This window comes from Megascapheus bottae, chromosome 10 (genome assembly GCF_031878675.1).
Source record: "Megascapheus bottae isolate mThoBot1 chromosome 10, mThoBot2.hap1, whole genome shotgun sequence".
In the NCBI taxonomy this organism is placed as follows: Eukaryota; Metazoa; Chordata; class Mammalia; order Rodentia; family Geomyidae; genus Megascapheus; species Megascapheus bottae.
This window is the reverse complement of record NC_143518.1, coordinates 33617184-33635954: the sequence shown is the minus strand read 5'-3', so window position 1 is coordinate 33635954 and position 18771 is coordinate 33617184. Positions and strand designations below refer to the sequence as shown.

At 39.1% G+C, this 18771-nt stretch overlaps 1 protein-coding gene across 6 annotated transcripts in view; it reads left to right on the top strand.

The window, feature by feature from the left end:
- Uap1 (UDP-N-acetylglucosamine pyrophosphorylase 1) overlaps positions 1–18492 on the top strand; it is a 29966-nt gene extending 11474 nt beyond the window's left edge. For 4 of the 6 annotated variants that reach the window (XM_090340589.1, XM_090340591.1, XM_090340590.1 and 1 more), the window contains exons 3-11: positions 203–407; positions 4106–4281; positions 6769–6941; positions 9164–9357; positions 11181–11321; positions 12941–13129; positions 14056–14106; positions 16184–16250; positions 17959–18492. In XM_090340589.1, coding sequence (XP_090196715.1) covers positions 203–407; positions 4106–4281; positions 6769–6941; positions 9164–9357; positions 11181–11321; positions 12941–13129; positions 14056–14106; positions 16184–16250; positions 17959–18051 — 1289 coding nt within the window. In that variant the 3' untranslated portion in view covers positions 18052–18492. The remainder of the gene's footprint in view (positions 1–202; positions 408–4105; positions 4282–6768; positions 6942–9163; positions 9358–11180; positions 11322–12940; positions 13130–14055; positions 14107–16183; positions 16251–17958) is intronic. The other 2 variants (XM_090340593.1, XM_090340594.1) reach the window with 2 other exon arrangements.
- The last annotated feature ends 279 nt before the right edge of the window (positions 18493–18771 follow it).

Sequence of the window (18771 nt, the reverse complement as noted above, 5' to 3'; positions counted from 1 at the left end):
TTAAAAACAGTTTTATTAGTCCATTAAAGCATATCATTAACACTTTGGGTTTTGGTTGGGTTTTATTGCTTTGATGATAGAAATGTTTTATTAAAGTGGTAGTTATCCATAGAATAAGGTTCCTTATTCTCTTACCTTATGCAGGTGGGTGATATATCTCTGCATGTTTGTAAATGTTTTGTGACACAATTTTTTTTTCTAGGACTTTTCCAGATTTCTCAGAACAAAGTGGCAGTTCTTCTTCTAGCTGGTGGTCAAGGAACAAGACTTGGAGTTGCATATCCCAAGGGGATGTATGATGTTGGTTTGCCATCCCATAAGACACTTTTTCAAATTCAAGCAGAACGTATCTTGAAACTACAGCAGTTAGCTGAAAAGCATTATGGGACCAAATGCATCATTCCATGGTAAGATGTGTCTCATGGAAGTATTTGAACATTGGTTGTAATGTAATATTCAGGGTGCGTTGATAAGGTGACATATTTCCTCTCTTTTTATTTCTTTCACTATCTGATGCTTTATGCTCATTCCAGGTACCATACCATCTGAGCCATGCCTCCAACTCTGATAGATTTCTTATTTTTACTGATTTTCTTAGGAGTTAGAATTTATTATACATGTAAGTTATGGTTTTATTATATATGTACCATATATGTAGTAGATATATTTCTTATTTTTATTGGTCATGAGGCTTGAACTCTGGGCCTGGGTGGCTGTCCCTGAGCTCTTCAGTTCAAGGCTACTGCCCTACACCACCCTTAAGCCACAGCACAACTTCTGGTTTTGTAGTGGTTAATTGGAGGTGAGTCTCATCTAGTGGTTAATTGGAGATAAGACTCTAAGAGTCTTTAGTGCCTGGACTGGCTTTGAACCATGATCCTCAGATTTCAACCTCCTGAGTAGCTAGGATTACAGGCGTGAGCCACCACACCTGGCTTAGATATAATTTTAATATATATATAATAGCTACAAAAATGACTTGAATGGCCTTAATGAGCCATATACACTTGCCTTTAATGTTTACCTCCGAATCTTTAGCAGTTCCTGTAGGTACTCTGTAGAATCAGTTCTCCTGAGTTTACTATGAGTTAAATTCCTGATTAAAAACCTGCTTTCTATAATTCACAGGCCTTGGTCTGTGAAAGCTAGTGTTGTTGTTGACATGTTTAATGCCATTCTGATTCATAAATCCTTTCATTATTTTTTTCCTCCTCTTCTATGAAAGCATTTGGGTTCTTTCTTATCCCCCCCATTCCCACCTCCTTTTTTTTTCTTTTGCCAGTCCTGAGGCTTGCACTCAGGCCTGAGCACTGTCCTTGGGCTTTCTCAAGGCTAGAGCTCTACCACTTGAGCCACAGCACCACTTCTGGGTTTTTTTCTATGTATGTGGTACTGAGGAATTGAACTGGGTCTTTGTGCTTGCTAGGCAAGCACTTTGCCACTAGGCCAAACTCCCAGCTTAACTTTAGTATCAGAAATTTCAGGATGATGTGGTATGGCCACGTTCTGTGTGCCCCATGGGCTTTCTCAGTCAAATAACTTGTGGCCCAAGAGCCAGATTATCTAGTTCTCACCCCATTATCATCACACACATGGCAGATGGAAACTATGCTGATTTTTTTCCACTGTGGGTCAAAATGTGTTCTCAGCCTCTATTTGTGTGCTCTCTTCTCAGGACTTCTACTTAGGACAGTTTTTGTCTCTTAAGCACCAAGCAATCACAGGAAATTATACTGTGCTTTGAAAGAGTATTTGGTGTAGTTCTTTAATCACTTTCCCAGAGCAGTTTTGGAAGTTACATGTTTTTGAGGGGGAAACCAGCTGTGTGTTTGGCAGGCTCAAAGTCCCTGATCTTGTCATTTCATTCCCACAGGGCCAATGAGAGCTCTGTATCTTCTCTGCAGTGGTGTTCCAAGTGCAGATTCTTCCCTCATAGCCTGTCCCCAGATCAGAAAATTCTTCCTGGGCAAGACAGCTGGAGATCCTTCATTCCTCTTTGAAAGATTTTCCCTCCTTTAGACTTTAGTTCTAATCCATATTGCTTCTGGTACTCTGATTCTTTTGAAGAGAACCTGCCCCCGGCCTTTTTTCTTTTGCCAGTTGTAGGGCTTGATCTCAGGGCCTGAACACTGTCCTTGGACTTTTTCTCTTGATGTTAGAGCTCTACCACTTGAGCCATAGCACCACTTCCAGCTTTTTGCTATGTATGTGGTACTGAGGAATCGAACCCAGGTCTTTGTGCATGCTAGGCAAGCACTTTACCAGTAGGCCAAACTCCCGGCCCCCCATTTTTTAAAAGATAATATTTTTTTACATAATTTTTATTGTGATTAATAGAAGGGTTACATTATATTCACCAGATAAAAGGTACATTACTTCACAAACATTGATACTCTTTCTCATGACATGGTCCCCATTTTCCTCCCCCCCTCCCCCCCCTTATATTGATTCCCCCCTTCCCTATCCAATTTCAAATAACCAATTAAGCACATATAAAATATATCAGATAACAAGGTGTCATATTGTAACAATATGAGATAACCAAGGGATGGCAAAAGAGATGAGAGATAACATAGTACATTAAGAACAACAGTCATTCATTATATGGCTTTTGTTTCCTTATCCTGGAGGTCCTTACATTTAGTGTCATACTATTTGGCCTAATGTCTCTAGATTTTGTTCTATTGTAAATCTCTGCTAGGAGTGCCCAAGGTTTCTACTGATTATGACAAATGAAGGAAACCATTGAGCCTAAGTTCCTTTGAGACTGGTTTAGTTCACTTAATATTATTTTTTCTAAGCCTTTCCATTTCCTCACAAACGGGGCAATGTCGTTCTTTCTGACAGCAGCCTAGAATTCCATTGTGTATAAACACCACATCTTGTTGATCCACTAATCAACTGAGGGACATCTGGGTTGGTTCCCTATCTTTGCTTGGTAAATAGTGCTGCAATGAACATCATTGTGCTAGTGGATTTAGTATGCCCTTGTTTCTGGATGATTGGGTAAATGCCAAGTAGTGGAATTGCTGGGTCATACGGGAGTTCTATGTTTAGTCTTTTGAGGAACTGCCATACTGCTTTCCATAGTGGTTGAACGAATTTGCACTCCCACCAACAGTGTAGTTGTGATCCCTCCTGGCCACATCCCCTCCAGCATCTGTTGTTACTAGTTTTCTTGATCCTGGCCATTCTAACTTGAGTGAGGTGGAAATAAGATAATATTTTTTTCCCCATCTTTTCTAGCTCTTTTCAAAACAATACTAGCCTACCGTGAACTTTTTTTTTCATCAGTTGTGGGGCATTTTGGTTGTTTATTGGATATAAAAGTCTCAGGAACTTTTTTGCCCATATTGGCTTCAAACCAAGATCCTCATATCTCAGCCTCCTGAGAAGCTAGGATTATAGGCATGAGCCACCAGCACGTGCTTTCTAAAGTGTGGTTAAGTTTCTAAAGTGTGAATTAAGTTTTTGAGACATAGCCTGTGCAATTATATTTTTTATTTTGCTAGTCCTGGGCTTGGGCCCAGGGCCTGAGCACTGTCCTCGGGCTTTCTCAAGGCTAGAGCTCTATCACTTGAGCCACAGCACCACTCTGGCTTTTTTCTATGTATGTGGTACTGAGGAATTGAACCTGGCTCTTTGTGCATGCTAGGCGGAATTATACTTTTGAGATTGTTAGTGAAAGGTGAATAGAACTTAGATTCTATTTCAAATTTTTACCAAGAGAATCACTGAGATCATTAGACTGTATCACAGTTCTCATTTTTGTCTATTTAGAGTGGAAGTTGTAAATGGAGAATACACTTTGACAGTATTCTACCTGTTTACTTAAGCCAGTCATAGGTTCTGTGTTGCAGGAAATGGCTTGTTCTGCTATGTTTATTTTATATATCAGAGTTAGTAATTTTATCAATTTTGCTAAAAGAAATTCCCCTTGAGTAGCAGCTAATGAATGTGTCTTCTCCAGGAAAAATATGGAAGAAGACATAATAATAAGCAAATGTTCTCATAGCTTTTCTTTAGCTTAGGAAATAAATGACACTTTACTTTGCTCTAATTCACACAACACCTTTGCTTAGGAAATCTACTTTTCTTTTGCAAGGTACATAATGACCAGTGGCAGAACAATGGAATCTACGAAGGAGTTCTTCACAAAGCACAAGTACTTTGGTTTGAAAAAAGAAAATGTGATCTTTTTTCAGCAGGGAATGCTGCCTGCTATGAGTTTTGATGGGAAAATTATTTTGGAAGAGAAAAATAAAATCTCTATGGCTCCAGGTTTGCAATCATTCTTATTTAATGGTGGCTGAAAATAGTAATGGTTATTACTATTACATTTTGAGTTTCCTTTTAACATGGCAATTTGGATGTTCAAAACATGAATGCTTTTTAATTTTTTGCAACTTATCAATGATCTTACAAGCTGAAACTATCTATTGGTGGAATGGAAACAATTTTGTCATTTTTTAGGGGATGTCTGCATTAGCAGTTTGAACAGTATTCAAGATTCTCACACTCCTCACCCAGCATTTTATATTTGCAACAGTGTGTTTGACCACCTTGTTTATTATATATAGTCCAAAATTAGAAAATATCTGTTAGTGAGAGGCTTGGCCAGTGTGTGCAAGGCACTGGGTTCCCATGCCTAGCATAACAAAAAGAAAAAAAAAGAGGCTAAATTACAGTTTAAAAATGAAAAATTCTTACAAATTTTTTACTTTTTTTTTTTTTTTTTTTTTGCCAGTACTGGGCTTAAGCTCAGGGCCTGAGTGCTGTCCTTGGGCTTTCCTCAAGGCTAGAATTCTACCTTGAGGCACCGCACCATTTCTGGCTTTTTCTGTGTATGTGGTGCCAAGGAATCAAACCTGGGTCTTCGTTCATGCTAGGCAAGCACTCTACCACTAGGCCAAACTCCCGGCCCCAAATTTTTAACATTTTTTTTTTAAGAATTAAAATAATTGTCTAGTGACTTTAAATGGTACAGGGAAATAATTTGAGGAGGTAGAGAGAGCACAACCATAGAACTTTGTACACTGTGACTGGGGGACCGCTTTGCATGATTCCAGGTAGAACATGCACATTGTAGATTTCTAACAGCCCCCACTGGAACTGGGCAGCAGGCTGTTTGTATAACCACATACAGTGACCCTGATAGGATCTCTGCTACAGAAATAAACCTGTTGACATAGGCAGAGCTGTGTGAATTTGCACCTGGAAGAAGGACTAAGAGGGAAGCAACAATAGAATTAACAGTGGTGCTGCTATTTCAAATGCAGGCTGTTATTTCATTTTAGTTCTAGAGAAGTATCTTTTTATTTTTTTAAATTTATTTTCTTTTTTTTAATTTTTTGCCGGTTGTAGGTCTTGAACTCTGGGCCTAGGTGCTGTCCCTGAGCTCTTCAGCTCAAGGCTAGTGCTCTACCACTTGAGCCACAGTGCCACTTCTGGTTTTCTGATAATTAATTGAAGAGTCTCGGGGTCTTTTGTACTGGGGCTGACTTTGAACTGGGGCTTGATTTTATATATATATATATATATATATATACACACACACACACTTTTTTTGGGGGGGTGGGTCATGGGGCTTGAACTAGGCCTGGGCACTGTCCTTGTGTCTTCAGCTCAAGGCTAGCTCCTTACCACCCTGGGCCTGGGCATTGTCCCTGAGCTCTTCAACTCAAGGCTACCATCCTACTCTTGAGCTAAGCTCCACGTCCATTTTTTTCTTTTTTTTTTTGCCAGTCCTGGGCTTGAACTCAAGATCTGAGCACTGTCCTTGGACTTTCTCAAGGCTAGAGCTCTACCACTTGAGCCTCAGCACCATCTCTGGCTTCTTTCTACGTATGTGGTACCAAGGAATCAAACCCAGGTCTTCGTGCATGCTAGGCAAGCACTCTATCACTAAGCCAAACTCCAGGTCCCCCCGCTTCCGTTTTTATAGAGGTTAATTGAGGATAAGACTCTCAGGTCCTTTTGTGCCCGGGCTGGCTTTGAACTTTGATTTTCAGATCTCAGCCTCCTGAGTACTACCACTGTGCCCGGCTCTACCATTTTTAGACACAGCACCATTTCCTCTTCCTTTTATTTATTTTTTAAATTAAAAAAATTTAATGCCCTTTTTTAATTTTTACCATTCCTGGGGCTTGATCTCAGGGCCTGAGCACTGTCCTTGGGCTTTTCTTATGGCTAGAACTCTACCACTTGAGCCACAGCACCACTTCCGGCTTTTCTATGTATGTGGTACCGAGGAATCAAATCCAGGTCTTCGTGCATGCTAGGCAAGCACTCTACCACTAGGCCAAACTGCCGGCCCTATTTTTGATGCCTTTTAGTTAACTATTCTTAGTATAAAATACTCATATCTTTTTATTTTAAAAATAGGTGAAATTGTTAGTTTAGGGTCTATAAATGTAGAGCTAATTTGAGTTGTATTAGTATTAATAAAACTTGAAATGTTACGAAATAATATCTTGATAATTTCACACTGCATATTATGGGTTAAATAATAAAAGAGGCTGAGCTAAAAATAAATGTTTAGTCTTTGGAGTTCCTTGGTTCTATATTAGTAATGTTAGCAATGTTATTCTGTTCAGCTTAAGTTAGCTAACTGAAAATCACACATTTTTTTGGCACCTGAATTTCCTTATTTTCTTATTTTCTTGGTTCAATATGAAACTTTCTCAGAGAGCATCATCTCAATTTGGAAACATCAGGTTATCATGGATGGATTTTGCTGTCCTCTTTACGGATTATTTTGTTTTCTAGATGGGAATGGTGGTCTCTATCGGGCTCTTGCAGCCCAGAACATTGTGGAGGATATGGAAAAAAGAGGCATTTGGAGCATTCATGTCTATTGTGTGGACAACATATTGGTAAAGGTGGCAGATCCACGATTCATTGGATTTTGCATTCAGAAAGGAGCTGACTGTGGGGCAAAGGTAATGCCTTTCAACTCCAGTGAGACTTTGAGTGATCTGTGTCCTTGTAAACATTCCAGGAGTCAAATTAGCATTATCAAAATAACTGTTGCTTGTAGAAGCAATGTGTTCTTGCCAGTCACAAAGTATAAAGTACGTGTGGGTGTGTGTAGATGCTGAGACAGTGGGTGAGTGCCATTATATCTGGGATGGGTTCATAGCAGTTTGTCTTCAAGTAGATGAACCTATTACTTATCACAAAGTTCCTGGGGCGTGACTGGAATTATGGTAAAAATAAGATATGATATTCTTGTGAGTAAGAGCAATATGCAGGTGAAGGATAAGATAGTTAAAAAATTAAATACTGTTGGAATAGCCACAAGCACCCCTGATGCAATGAAGTTATAATGGTCTTCACATTATTCTTTTCAACATCTTTGTGTAGTTGATAGTGTAAGAGGCATGCCTTTGTGGAAGCAGACAATATAAGTTAGCTAGGAATAAAACACAGAGTATTCAGTATCTTAAAAACATTTCAGAGGTTATAAATATTGATATAAACATTACTTCTCTGGAAGTCTTTAAATGTATCCCCTATTATCAAATAAAGTGTGGTACAATCACAATCAAAGCCAATGTGACTATTTTGGGATCATTTGACAAAAAGATTACAAAGCTTAGAAAATTTGGAAAGATGACCAGCAAGGTGTTAAAAAAGGATCATGATAAAGAAAGGAAGAAAATTGGAGACACTGTCATTCAAATGATTACAAATAGAAAATAACTGAGAGTATGCTATTAGCGTCAGAATAGAATGACAGCTTCAGAGAAATAAATTGGTCAGTAATAGAAGTATATATATAATGATCAAAAAAGTATGGCAGTAGGGCATCTCAGACACCTTTCTTCTACTTGTGCATCAAATAAATAATAAGGTATTAACATAATACCTTACAATAATAACTCCATTATACATTAAAATATTAGAACTTCCCCCTCCAATCTAAGCCATAGTACACATTAGTTAGCCTCTTCCCATCTCCCCTCAGCCCCATCCCAGTCTAATGAGAAAACATGATATTTTTGTCTTTCTGTGTCTCACTTACTTCACTGCATATAATCTCTTTCAGGTCCATCCATTTTGCTGTAAATGATAAAAGGTCCTTATTTTCATGTGTATATATATATATATGTATATATATATGTATATATATATATACACACACACACACACACATTACAGCATAAACTTCACGTCAACTCACCCACTGTGGACATCTAAGTTGATTCTATATTGTAGCCATTGTGAGTAGGGCAGCAGTAAACATAACAGATATCGCTGTATGTTAACTGCAGTTCCTTTGGCTTTATACCCAGAAGTGGCATAGCTGGATCATGTGATAATGATCCAGAAAGAAATCTTTCTACCAAAGCTCATACCAAAATCACTAGAAAATGGATTAGAAAATTAAATAAAAAGATTGCAACCAGGCTGGGAGGATAGCCTAGTGGTAGAGTTCTTGCTTAACATGTATGAAGCCCTAGGTTCGAATCCCCAGTAGCACAAAAAACAGAAAAAGCTAGAAGTGGTGCTGTTTCACTTCAAAGAAAATCTACTATTGAAAATAGTTTTTTTTTTTGTGTGTGATGACAGTTGTATTGGGAACCTAATGACTTGCCTGCTTTTAACCCTCCTAACTCCTGTTCAGGATTCTTTTAACCAAAAAAAATACTATATTTATGGTTGGGAAATTGGACATCAGTCTCCAGTGTTGTAATGAGATGGAGATTATATAAAGCGAAACACAAAATGTACTGTTTTTGTCTTTTGTCTGATGATTCCTAGAGACATTTAATTTGTTCTCAAATCAGTCAAATGTAGTTTGAACTAAATTAAATATTATAAAGTTATAAAGTATTTGGGTGATTCAAACTCTTCATGTAATTTATAGCTTTACATGATTTTCTCTGGGCTGTATGTATATTAAGGTATTTCTGCTCCGGTTTGATGAAATGATAAATAGGAAGGAGATAATGTTCTTCATTTCCAATTGGAAAGTAGTTTGTCAATAAATATAAAGATAGATGGTTGATTTATCTAAAGTTAAAATTTTTCTTAATTCCTTAAAGACAGGATAAACAAAATGAAAACGTGGTCTTTGACAATGGCAAATCTTCAGATTTCCAAAGAGTCATTCTATATAACGTTTCTTCCTCTTCCGATACCTTTTTCTGCTGGGCAGGTGGTAGAGAAAACGAACCCTACAGAGCCAGTTGGAGTGGTTTGCCGAGTGGACGGAGTATACCAGGTGGTAGAATACAGCGAAATTTCTCTGGCAACAGCTCAGAAACGAAGCTCAGATGGACGACTGCTGTTCAATGCAGGGAACATTGCCAATCACTTCTTCACTGTGCCGTTTCTGAGAGATGTGGTCAAGTATGACAAGACTGGGCTGTTTAGACATTGTTATTGTTGCAAATTGAGTCCCTTTTCTCCCATCACTTTTTTTAAGCAGGAAATTTACTTCACATTGTGATTATTTTTAGTCAGATATAACATAGGCTGTGACCTTAGTAGGAATCTCTCCCGTATATTAACTGGAGCCAGGCATTGCCTTCTTTCCTCCTATCCTCCCAGCCCCTTGGCTGCATCAGAGAAGTGGAACTGAAACTCTACTACAATGGAGAGCCATGGCCACCCTCCAGGAATGAATCAATATTTCTGGATTACATCTCAGTTTTTGAAAAGCTGCCTGTATAATTCTAGTTGAGTTGGTTCTTACACTGACATTTAGGACTGAGTGATGAAAGAGTAAAGGAATACTAGAGGGGCCGGGAGTGTGGCCTAGTGATAGAGTGCTTGCTTGGCATGCATGAAGCTCTGGGGTTGATTCCTCCATACCACATACACAGAAAAAGCTGGAAGTGGCACTATGGCTCACATGGTAGAGCTCTAGCCTTGGAAAGTGCCAAGAAAGGAGCACTTGAGACTTAGATACAAACCAGCATGGTAGTCACACAAAGTATAAAATAAGAGCTGTTTTATCTCACTGGATTTTAAAAGACATTTTCACTATCAGATTCATTTGATAGCTTTCAGACAATTCAAAATGACTACTTTTTTTTAAAGTTATTAAGATTTGTTCCACTGGTTAATTAGTTTAGGGCCATAGGCTTGCTAGACAGACACTCTGCCATTTGAGGCACGCTCTCAATCCTTGCTTTATTGTTTTTGGATATGGCCTCATGGTTTTGTCCACCTGCCATGTGGACTTCAGGTTTCCTATGTTGATTCACTGCCTAGGTGAGATGAATGGTCTGTGTCACCATGCCCAGCTATTGGTAAAGACAGGTCTTGCTAAGTTTTTAGCCTGCTCTTCATCTCCCAAGTAGCTAGGATTATAAACATGAGGCACTCTACCTGATTTTTTCTTTTTCTTTTTATTATTCATTTATTTATTTATTTTTGTGTGTGTGGGTCATGAGGCTTGAACTCGGCTTGGGCACTGTCCCTGAGCTCTTCAGCTCAAGGCTACGGCCCTACCCCTGGGCCTGGGTCTTGTCCCTGAGCTCTTCAGCTCAAGTCTACTGTCGTGCCCTTGAGCCAAGCTCTACTTCCCATTTTCTAGAGGTTAATTGGCGATAAGAGTCTCAGGTCCTTTTGTGCCCAAGCTGGCTTTGAACCTTGATCCTCAGATCTCAGCCTCCTGAGTAGCTAAGATTACAGGTATGTTTTTATTTTTAATTGGCATATAGTAGTTGTATATGTTTATAAGCACAGTGTGATGTGTGAATGTATATGCATGTTGTGAACTGATGAAATCGGGTTCATGTTTGTATTCATCTTAGTAGCTTGCATAATGTACTCAGAAGGATCTCATTTAGAGTTAGGGCAAAGTCAGAAATAATGGAAGAGGCATTGGTATCAGGGGTGCGTGTGTGTGTGTGTGTGTGTGTGTGTGTTCGTGTGTGTTCTGATTTATTTACTTTTTGATACAATCTTACTAAGTATGCCAGACTAACATGAGCATCCACCTCCCAAGATTAGAGGTGCATACTACTATGTCTGACTTTGTGTTTATGAGTGAATATGAAATCATCTGATTTTTCTTTAAATGTAGGGAAACATGAATTGAAACAACACATATTCTTCACTCAAAAAATCTTGATTGTTGTTGATATATTTGTACCCTGTTGTCAAATTTTTAATGGGATTTTAAATCTGCAAAGTGATTCTATCTTTTCTCCTTTACTTTGTAGTGTGTATGAACCTCAATTGCAGCACCATGTGGCACAAAAGAAGATTCCATATGTGGATTCCCAGGGGCAGTTAATTAAGCCAGACAAACCAAATGGAATAAAGATGGAAAAATTTGTCTTTGACATCTTCCAGTTTGCAAAGTATGCTTTGAATAGTACCAGTATGATTAAATATACATCTTGAAATACATTTTCCTCTAAGGAATGGAACTGTTCTCAGAATTATAAAAAAAAATAATTTCATACTCTTTCTTTGATAGTCTTTATTTTTGGTGGTGTTGTGATCTGAACTCAAGGCTTTGTACCTGGTAGATGCTCCACGACTTCAGTCATCTCTCCAGCAGGAGAAGGTTGAGAGAATGTAATTCCTAATCATTCTGGTTGTGAGCAAGTAGCCTACATACATTATCATTCTCTAGTAAAGAACCATTGCCTCATGAGTGCATGGTCTGAGGTTCCTGGGAATATAGCTTGCTTTTTTCTTTCCTGTCTGTCATGGGGCTTCAACTCGGGGCCTGAGTGCTCTCCCTGAGCTCTTCAGCTTAAGGCTAGTGCTCTACCACTTGAGCCACAGTGCCACTTCCAGTTTTTTGGTGATTAATTGGAGATAAGAGTCTCACAGACTTTCATGCTGGGCAGGCTTTGAATTATGATCCTTAGATCTCAGCCTCCTGAGTAGCTAGGATTACAAGCATGAGCGACCAGCTCCCTGCCTGCCTGCCTGCCTGCCTGCCTGCCTTTCTCTCCCTCTCCTCCTTCCCATCATCTCTCCCCCTCCCTCCATCTCTCCCCCCCCCCCCTCTCTCTCTCTGCCAGTCCTGGGGCTTGAACTCAGCCTGAACATTGTCCTTGGGCTTTCTCAAGGCTAGAGCTCTACCCCTTGAGCCACAACACCACTTTTAGCTTTTTTCTATGTATGTGGTACTGAGTAATCGAACCTGGGTCGCTGTGCATTCTAGGCAAGCATTCTGTTACTAGGCCAAACTCCTGGCCCATCTTTTTATTAATTTATTAGGTGGGTCCCCCGCAGACTTGTCGAGCTCATTATTTATTTCTGGTTGAGAAACTAAAAAGATGAGGATAAACAGTTAACCCACTTGTGTCTGCTATATCTCCTGTATATGCCTGTATCAGTGAACATATTATATAGCTCATGTTTCAGAACATGATCAATATGAAATAGATAGAAAATAGATTAGTTGTGCAGGATCCTTCTTTTTGTATAGAATGGATATTAGTGTGATCTTTGTGCAATAAAATCTCTATAATCTTTCTTATCTAAAATGAAGTATTTTTAGTTGGGGAGCAGAAGTGATGGTTTTCATTTTACACTGAAGAAAAAAATTTCTAGTTTCTTTGAACAAGGGATGAGCATTATTTTTGTCATTTGCTTGGTACAAGATGAAGAAAACCTAGCAGTGAATAGCACAGTTTAGTTAACTTGAAAGGTGCTGTATATAGATTTATTATTATTTATTCATTGCTAGTACGGGGGCTTGGACTCAGGACGTGGGAGCTATCCTTCAGCTTTTTTGCTCAAGGCTGGTACTCTACCACTTGAGTCAGAACTCCACTTCCAGCCTTTTGTTGGCTGTTTAGAGATAAGAGTCTCACAGATCTTCCTGCCCAAGCTAGCTTCAAACTATGATCCTCAGACCTCACTCACCCTCCTGAGTAGTTAGGGTTACAGATCTGAGCCACTGGCACCCAGCTTCTGCAATTTTATTGGAGAATGAAGTCTTCATACGGTCTCACTGCAGGAAGTTCGTGGTGTATGAAGTGTTAAGGGAAGATGAGTTTTCCCCACTCAAGAACGCAGACAGCCAGAACGGGAAGGACAACCCTACCACGGCCAGGCACGCCCTCATGTCCCTTCACCACTGCTGGGTGCTCAACGCCGGGGGTCACTTCATTGATGAAAACGGCTCTCGTCTTCCTGCAATTCCCCGGTAAGCCAGCACCTTTTTTCTTTTGTCTGAATGCTTACTCAGACTCTTCCTCTTCTCTTAGATGTTCCTAAACAATTTAAAAACAAATTAAAGAGTATGGGCCATGCCTGATATGAATAACCAGTTTTTCCCATTACAAAGAGAACAATAAGTTTACTGTCCTTTGAAGAGGATTCTCTTTTAAATCTTTAGATTTTTGTTTTTGTTTTTGAAATGTTTCTACATGTCAGTGAAATCCTCCTGAATCATGGTCACAAAGACTTGGCTGTGTTGTGGGGCTAACGCTCTCCAGCAGCACTCTGTAGCACAGGGAAAGTTCAGCACAAGGGCTGCTCACGGGAGGCACCCAATGCCTGGCCTGGTGAGGAGAAGCCCACCTCCGTATCAACCCTGACATGCCCAAAGGGACACGAATACAGTCATCTCCCTGTGATCCTTAGAAATGGTTTGGATTTCACGAACTAAAAACAGAACTGCGCCTATTTGAGATAAAGGATTTTAAAGCTAACCCTTACGTTGTAAGTGTTTGTGTACATAGAGGAAAAGCGTTCTGCCACGTACTTTTCATTTTTATGGGAGAAAAGTGAAGGCTGCATGCACAAAAGCACGATTGCCTCACCAGATGTGGGGCCATCGAGCCTTAGAGCTGAGTGTGCCACACCGTTTTGCAGGGAGGAACCTGTGTTGGCATGGCTCTCAGGCACGTAGCCTGCTCTTCTGGCATCGTCAGCTAGCTTGTTCCATGGCATGTCCCATTGTTCTGCTTCAGTTTCGACAACATCGAGTTGGTTTTATTACCGTGGCAGGTCTCTTGTGTCAAACTTACAATTAAGTTTGACATGTCATTGTTCAGGTGTATTTTACAATTCCACTGTTATCATTTGGTTTGTTTCCATTCCCATTAATGTTTATTTATTCCTACATAGCAGTGCTTCAAATGGAAGGTCAGAGACCATCAGAGCTGATGTCAATCACAAGTAAATATACCAGCCTGCTGGCAGTGCATGGTGACGGGGCTGTGCTTTCTCCATACTAACTGGCATTGTAGTTTAGTGCTCTGCCTTTTGGGATCTGCAGGGAGGATGATCGAAGCTTTGGTGGGGGTGCACTGCTTACCTGGTGGCAGGTATCTGTCTGGTGACACTAACTTGGAATCTCAATGCATGCTGGAAGTGGGGAGCATGCGTTACTAAAGAATCTGACCATGGGTGTTTGGACCCACAGTGACAAATTTGTAAGGGTCATCTAAAAATCCAGAGCAGGTTACAGGCCAGGGAAATTAAACTTGGATCCCAGCTTGCACCTTTTAATGTAAACAAGAGGCTCAATGAAAATAGTATTGTAAAAACAACTTACTGACTTGAATATGTGCTCTCAGAATAAAGGGCAGCTGCTTCTGACACAGTATATACACTTTTTTTTTTAATGTGTCAGTACTGGGGCTTGAACATGGCCTGGGCACTGCTCTTTAGCTTTCTGTGCTCAAGGCTGGTGCAATACCACTTGAGCCACAGCTCCATTTATGACTTGTGTTGATGGTAAATTGGAGATCAAAATGATTTTCTGCCCAGGGTGGCTTTGGACCATTATCCTTAGATCTCAGTTTCTTGAGTAAGTAGGATTATAGGTGTGAGCCAAGGGCACCTGGCTTATGTATGTACAGTTTTTTTGTTTAAAGAATTTATTAACATTGATTTTTACATCATATTTCAAGTGACGTGTTTAACAAACAAGTATTCAAGAAGGGAATCTCTATATGTATATTTTTTATGGGCAACAGGATTATAGTTGAAAATGAGTTTGGATAACCCAGTGTGTCTGGACTTGAGTTGGATGCAGCAGGACTACAGGTTCTGGGGCAGGATATTGAATGCCTTAAATGCTGTGAGCTGTTCCAGTTTAAGAAAGTGGCCTGTGACTAATCTCAGGCTCTTTGCTTTTATTGATTCCACCAACATTTGAGACTTTGTACTTGAGAAAATAAAGAAGAGCGGTGACTTGAAGCTGCAAAAGGCTAGGTTTTTTTTGTGTGTACAATCTTGTGTCCTAGTGCTACAGTTCTTGAAATGGCAAATAACACAACTGTCCAAGAACCACAAACAGATTGGAAGCACTGTTTGTTGACTATTATGGTAGATAATCTGGAAATTAAGAATTTCAAAAGGCTACAAATATTAAATTATAAACTAGAACTCAGCAGGTGATGACTTGACCTTGACTTTACTTTGGGTGCATTCTTGCCTTAGCACTTTGAAAAGGGAATTTTGATAACATTAATACTTATAAGCATCTCATGAATAAATAAACTGAGCTAATCAAGAAGATTTGGATTATACAAAATGAACAAGTACTGGCAAATGATGTAGCTGACTGTTAGTAGAACTTTCTGTAATGAATCTTGCTATCATCTCTGTCTCTCTGTGTCTCTCTTTATAAATGTTCTATGTTTGTGATGAATGGTTTGGTGATCACTGCTCCCTGATGGCTACTGATCACTTGAAATATGATTATTACGATTGAGGAGCTGAACTCTGAATTTTAAATTAATTATTAATAATTAAATACATTGAGTAGAAGGGGTATCCACTGGCCCAAGACGGTGGCCAGTAGAAACCCACGCTGCTCAGGGTAATCAATACAATAGAATTTTTCAACTTATGTGGCTGACTTGTCACATTGTATTGAAATGCAAAGGATTAAGGTACCTACTAATAAGCCCCAGCACAAAGTATATACTCAATAATATTTTCAACTATATGAAACTTGGAAATGATTATTATTTTTTTTTCTGGTAAGGGATTATAGGTAAATATTGTTGAAATGCTATAAAGAACTAACAGTAATTATTGGCACTTGTCCCAAATAGTGTTTTCTGACTATGAAAAATTTTATGTTAACGTCATTGTTAGGGAATGTAATAGGGTGGGATCCATTCCATTTGTTTAATTAGCAGAATCTTGTTACCTGCAGGCTTCTCAGAAGAAAGTTATGGTTTCTTTACTGTGATAAATATTGTAGGAGAAACAAAATCTTTAACATATTTCCCCACCTTAGTTTGAAGGATGCCAATGATGTGCCAATCCAGTGTGAAATCTCTCCTCTTATCTCCTATGCTGGAGAGGTAAGTTGGCTTCATCTTTCCCCCAGTTCTTTTTTTACAAATTTGTATGTTTGTAAACAGCTAAAAGTTGATTTCCGGTGTTCTATGGTAAGTGTTTGAAGAGATGGAAGTGTTCATTAGCTGAATTCTATCACAGTCGTACATTTTCTGAAACAACATCCATATACGCAGTTATTTATCAATGAAAATAACCTAGCTGGACGCAGTGGCTCATGCCTTTCATCCTACGGACTCCCAGTCTTAAGGAAAAGCCTGGGCTTGGTGGTCTACATCTGTCATTCTGGCTGCAAGGGAAGCATGAAATAGGAAGATTGTTGTCCAGACTGATCCCAGCGAGAAAAATGAGTCTGAAAAAATAATGACACTGAAAATAACTGGGGGGTTGGCTCAAGTGGTAGAGTGCCTGAGCCAAGCATCTGAATGCTTCTCTTCAACAACTTCTGCTAGGTCTTTCTTTGCATCTGTCCTGTGAGTTAGTTGTCATTAACAGAAATGTATAGTGCTTTGCCCCTTTTATCTATCCATGCAATTGCAATAGGCTTTAAAAATACATAGTCAACTGAGTGCTGGTAGCAAACGCCTACAATTCCAGCTAGTTATAAAGCTCAGATCTGAAGACTGTGGTTCAAAGCCAGCCCAGGTAAACAAGTCTGAGATTCTTTCTTCAGTTAACCAGCAAAAAGACCAAAACTGTGGTGTAGAGCATCAGCCTTAAGTTAAAAAACCAAGCAAGAGTGTGAAGGCCTGAGTTCAAAACACCAGTTACCAGCACACACACAAACACCAACTCCCCACCTCAAAGAAGAATGCAGCCCCTACCAAAACCCCCAACAACCGAAAAACAGCATATATGTGTGTTTGTATGTGTGTCACCCTTACCTGTTTTTGATAAATTATCTTTTTTTTAAAAAATGCTGTGTAAATTTACTTTTAAAGAACCTACTTTGTTTACAGACAAATCTGAGGATTTAGGAATGTCAACTTGTAATTTTTTTTCCCTTTTCCTTTTTTTTTCTGGACTATCATTATTGCTTAGTAGTAGCATCAGAGATCACCATGTTGCTGAGAACTTCATTGAGTAATTCTTATGGGAAGGATAAATATAGTTAAGTTTAGGAACGGCATCATAATCTCTTCACTAGTAGGTGAAGGCCCTGGCTTTGATTCTCAACACTAAAACAACAAAATAAAACAAAAAAAGAAATTAACATCAACCAAAATAACTTCTTTTTTTTTTTTAGTTTCCAACCTAAATCACTCATAAAGTCTAATCACGCATGCGCGTGCGCGCACACACACACACACACACACACACACACACACACACACACACACACATTTGGTGGTTGTGGGGCTTGAACTCTGGGCCTTGGAGCTGTCCCTGAGCTCTTGAGCTCAAGGCTTTTACCCTACCCTTGAGTCACAGCACCACTTCCAGTTTTCTAGTAGTTAATTGGAGATAAGAGTCTCCCAGTCCTTAGTGCCCAGGCTGGCTCAGATCTCAGCCTCCTGAGTAGCTAGGATTATAGGTGTGAGCTACTGTACCTGGCTATGTGTTAATATTTTTGTCTTTTAAAGTTATTATCTCATCCCCATCTTTGGTGTCTATGCTTTTCATCTGTTACCACTCTAGGATTATCATTTTATAACAGGCACCTACTAATTTTCTAAATGTACTTCATTTCAAACTTTTTCTTTTTTTTTTTAGGGAATTGAAAGCTATGTGGCAGATAAAGAATTCCATGCCCCTTTAATCATTGATGAGAATGGAGTCCATGAGCTGGTGAAGAATGGCATATGAAGTGTATACTGAGTTCTACCATTTGAAGGATAGCTTTTATTTTTGATAGACCAACTGTGAACTTCCAGGACTTCTGGAAGATAGAAGTTTGAACATTCATGGGGTTTCATAAGGTTTAGACATCTGAACTGCAGATAGCATTTTTATGATCCTCAATTCAATGAAAGTCTTATTTATATTTTTTAATTATCTGATTTTTTTTCAAGCCAAGGAATGGCCATCCATGAAATTTCTTGCAGCTTACCTCTAGTTCAGCTGTTAACTTCCCCTTACTTGGAGCTGGAAGCATTTGTTTGGAGTTGTACATAATAATAATACGCCATTGTACATGTCAGAAAGTTTCTATGGTACTAAATTTTGTTTTATTTTATTAAGTATTAAACTTTTTTTTTTTAAGAAAAGAATTGGACACCCAAATAAACTTACCTTCTTGTGTCTGGAGTATTATTTGTATGTTGAAGAAATGATTCCATGAGGAAGATGTAAAGTTTGGGAAGAACTTTTAAGATAATGCCTAAAAGGAAATTGCTGCTTGTGTAACACATCAAACTGTGTTTGCAGCAAATCTCTTAAGTTTGGCCTTTGTCTTCTGCCACCCATTATAGCTCTCAATCAAAGATGATTCTCAGTCCCCCTATCAGTGATCAGTTGGCAATGTCTGGAGGCTTTTTTTTTTTTTTGGTGGATCATAGGGCTTGAACTCTCAGGTCCTTTTGTGCC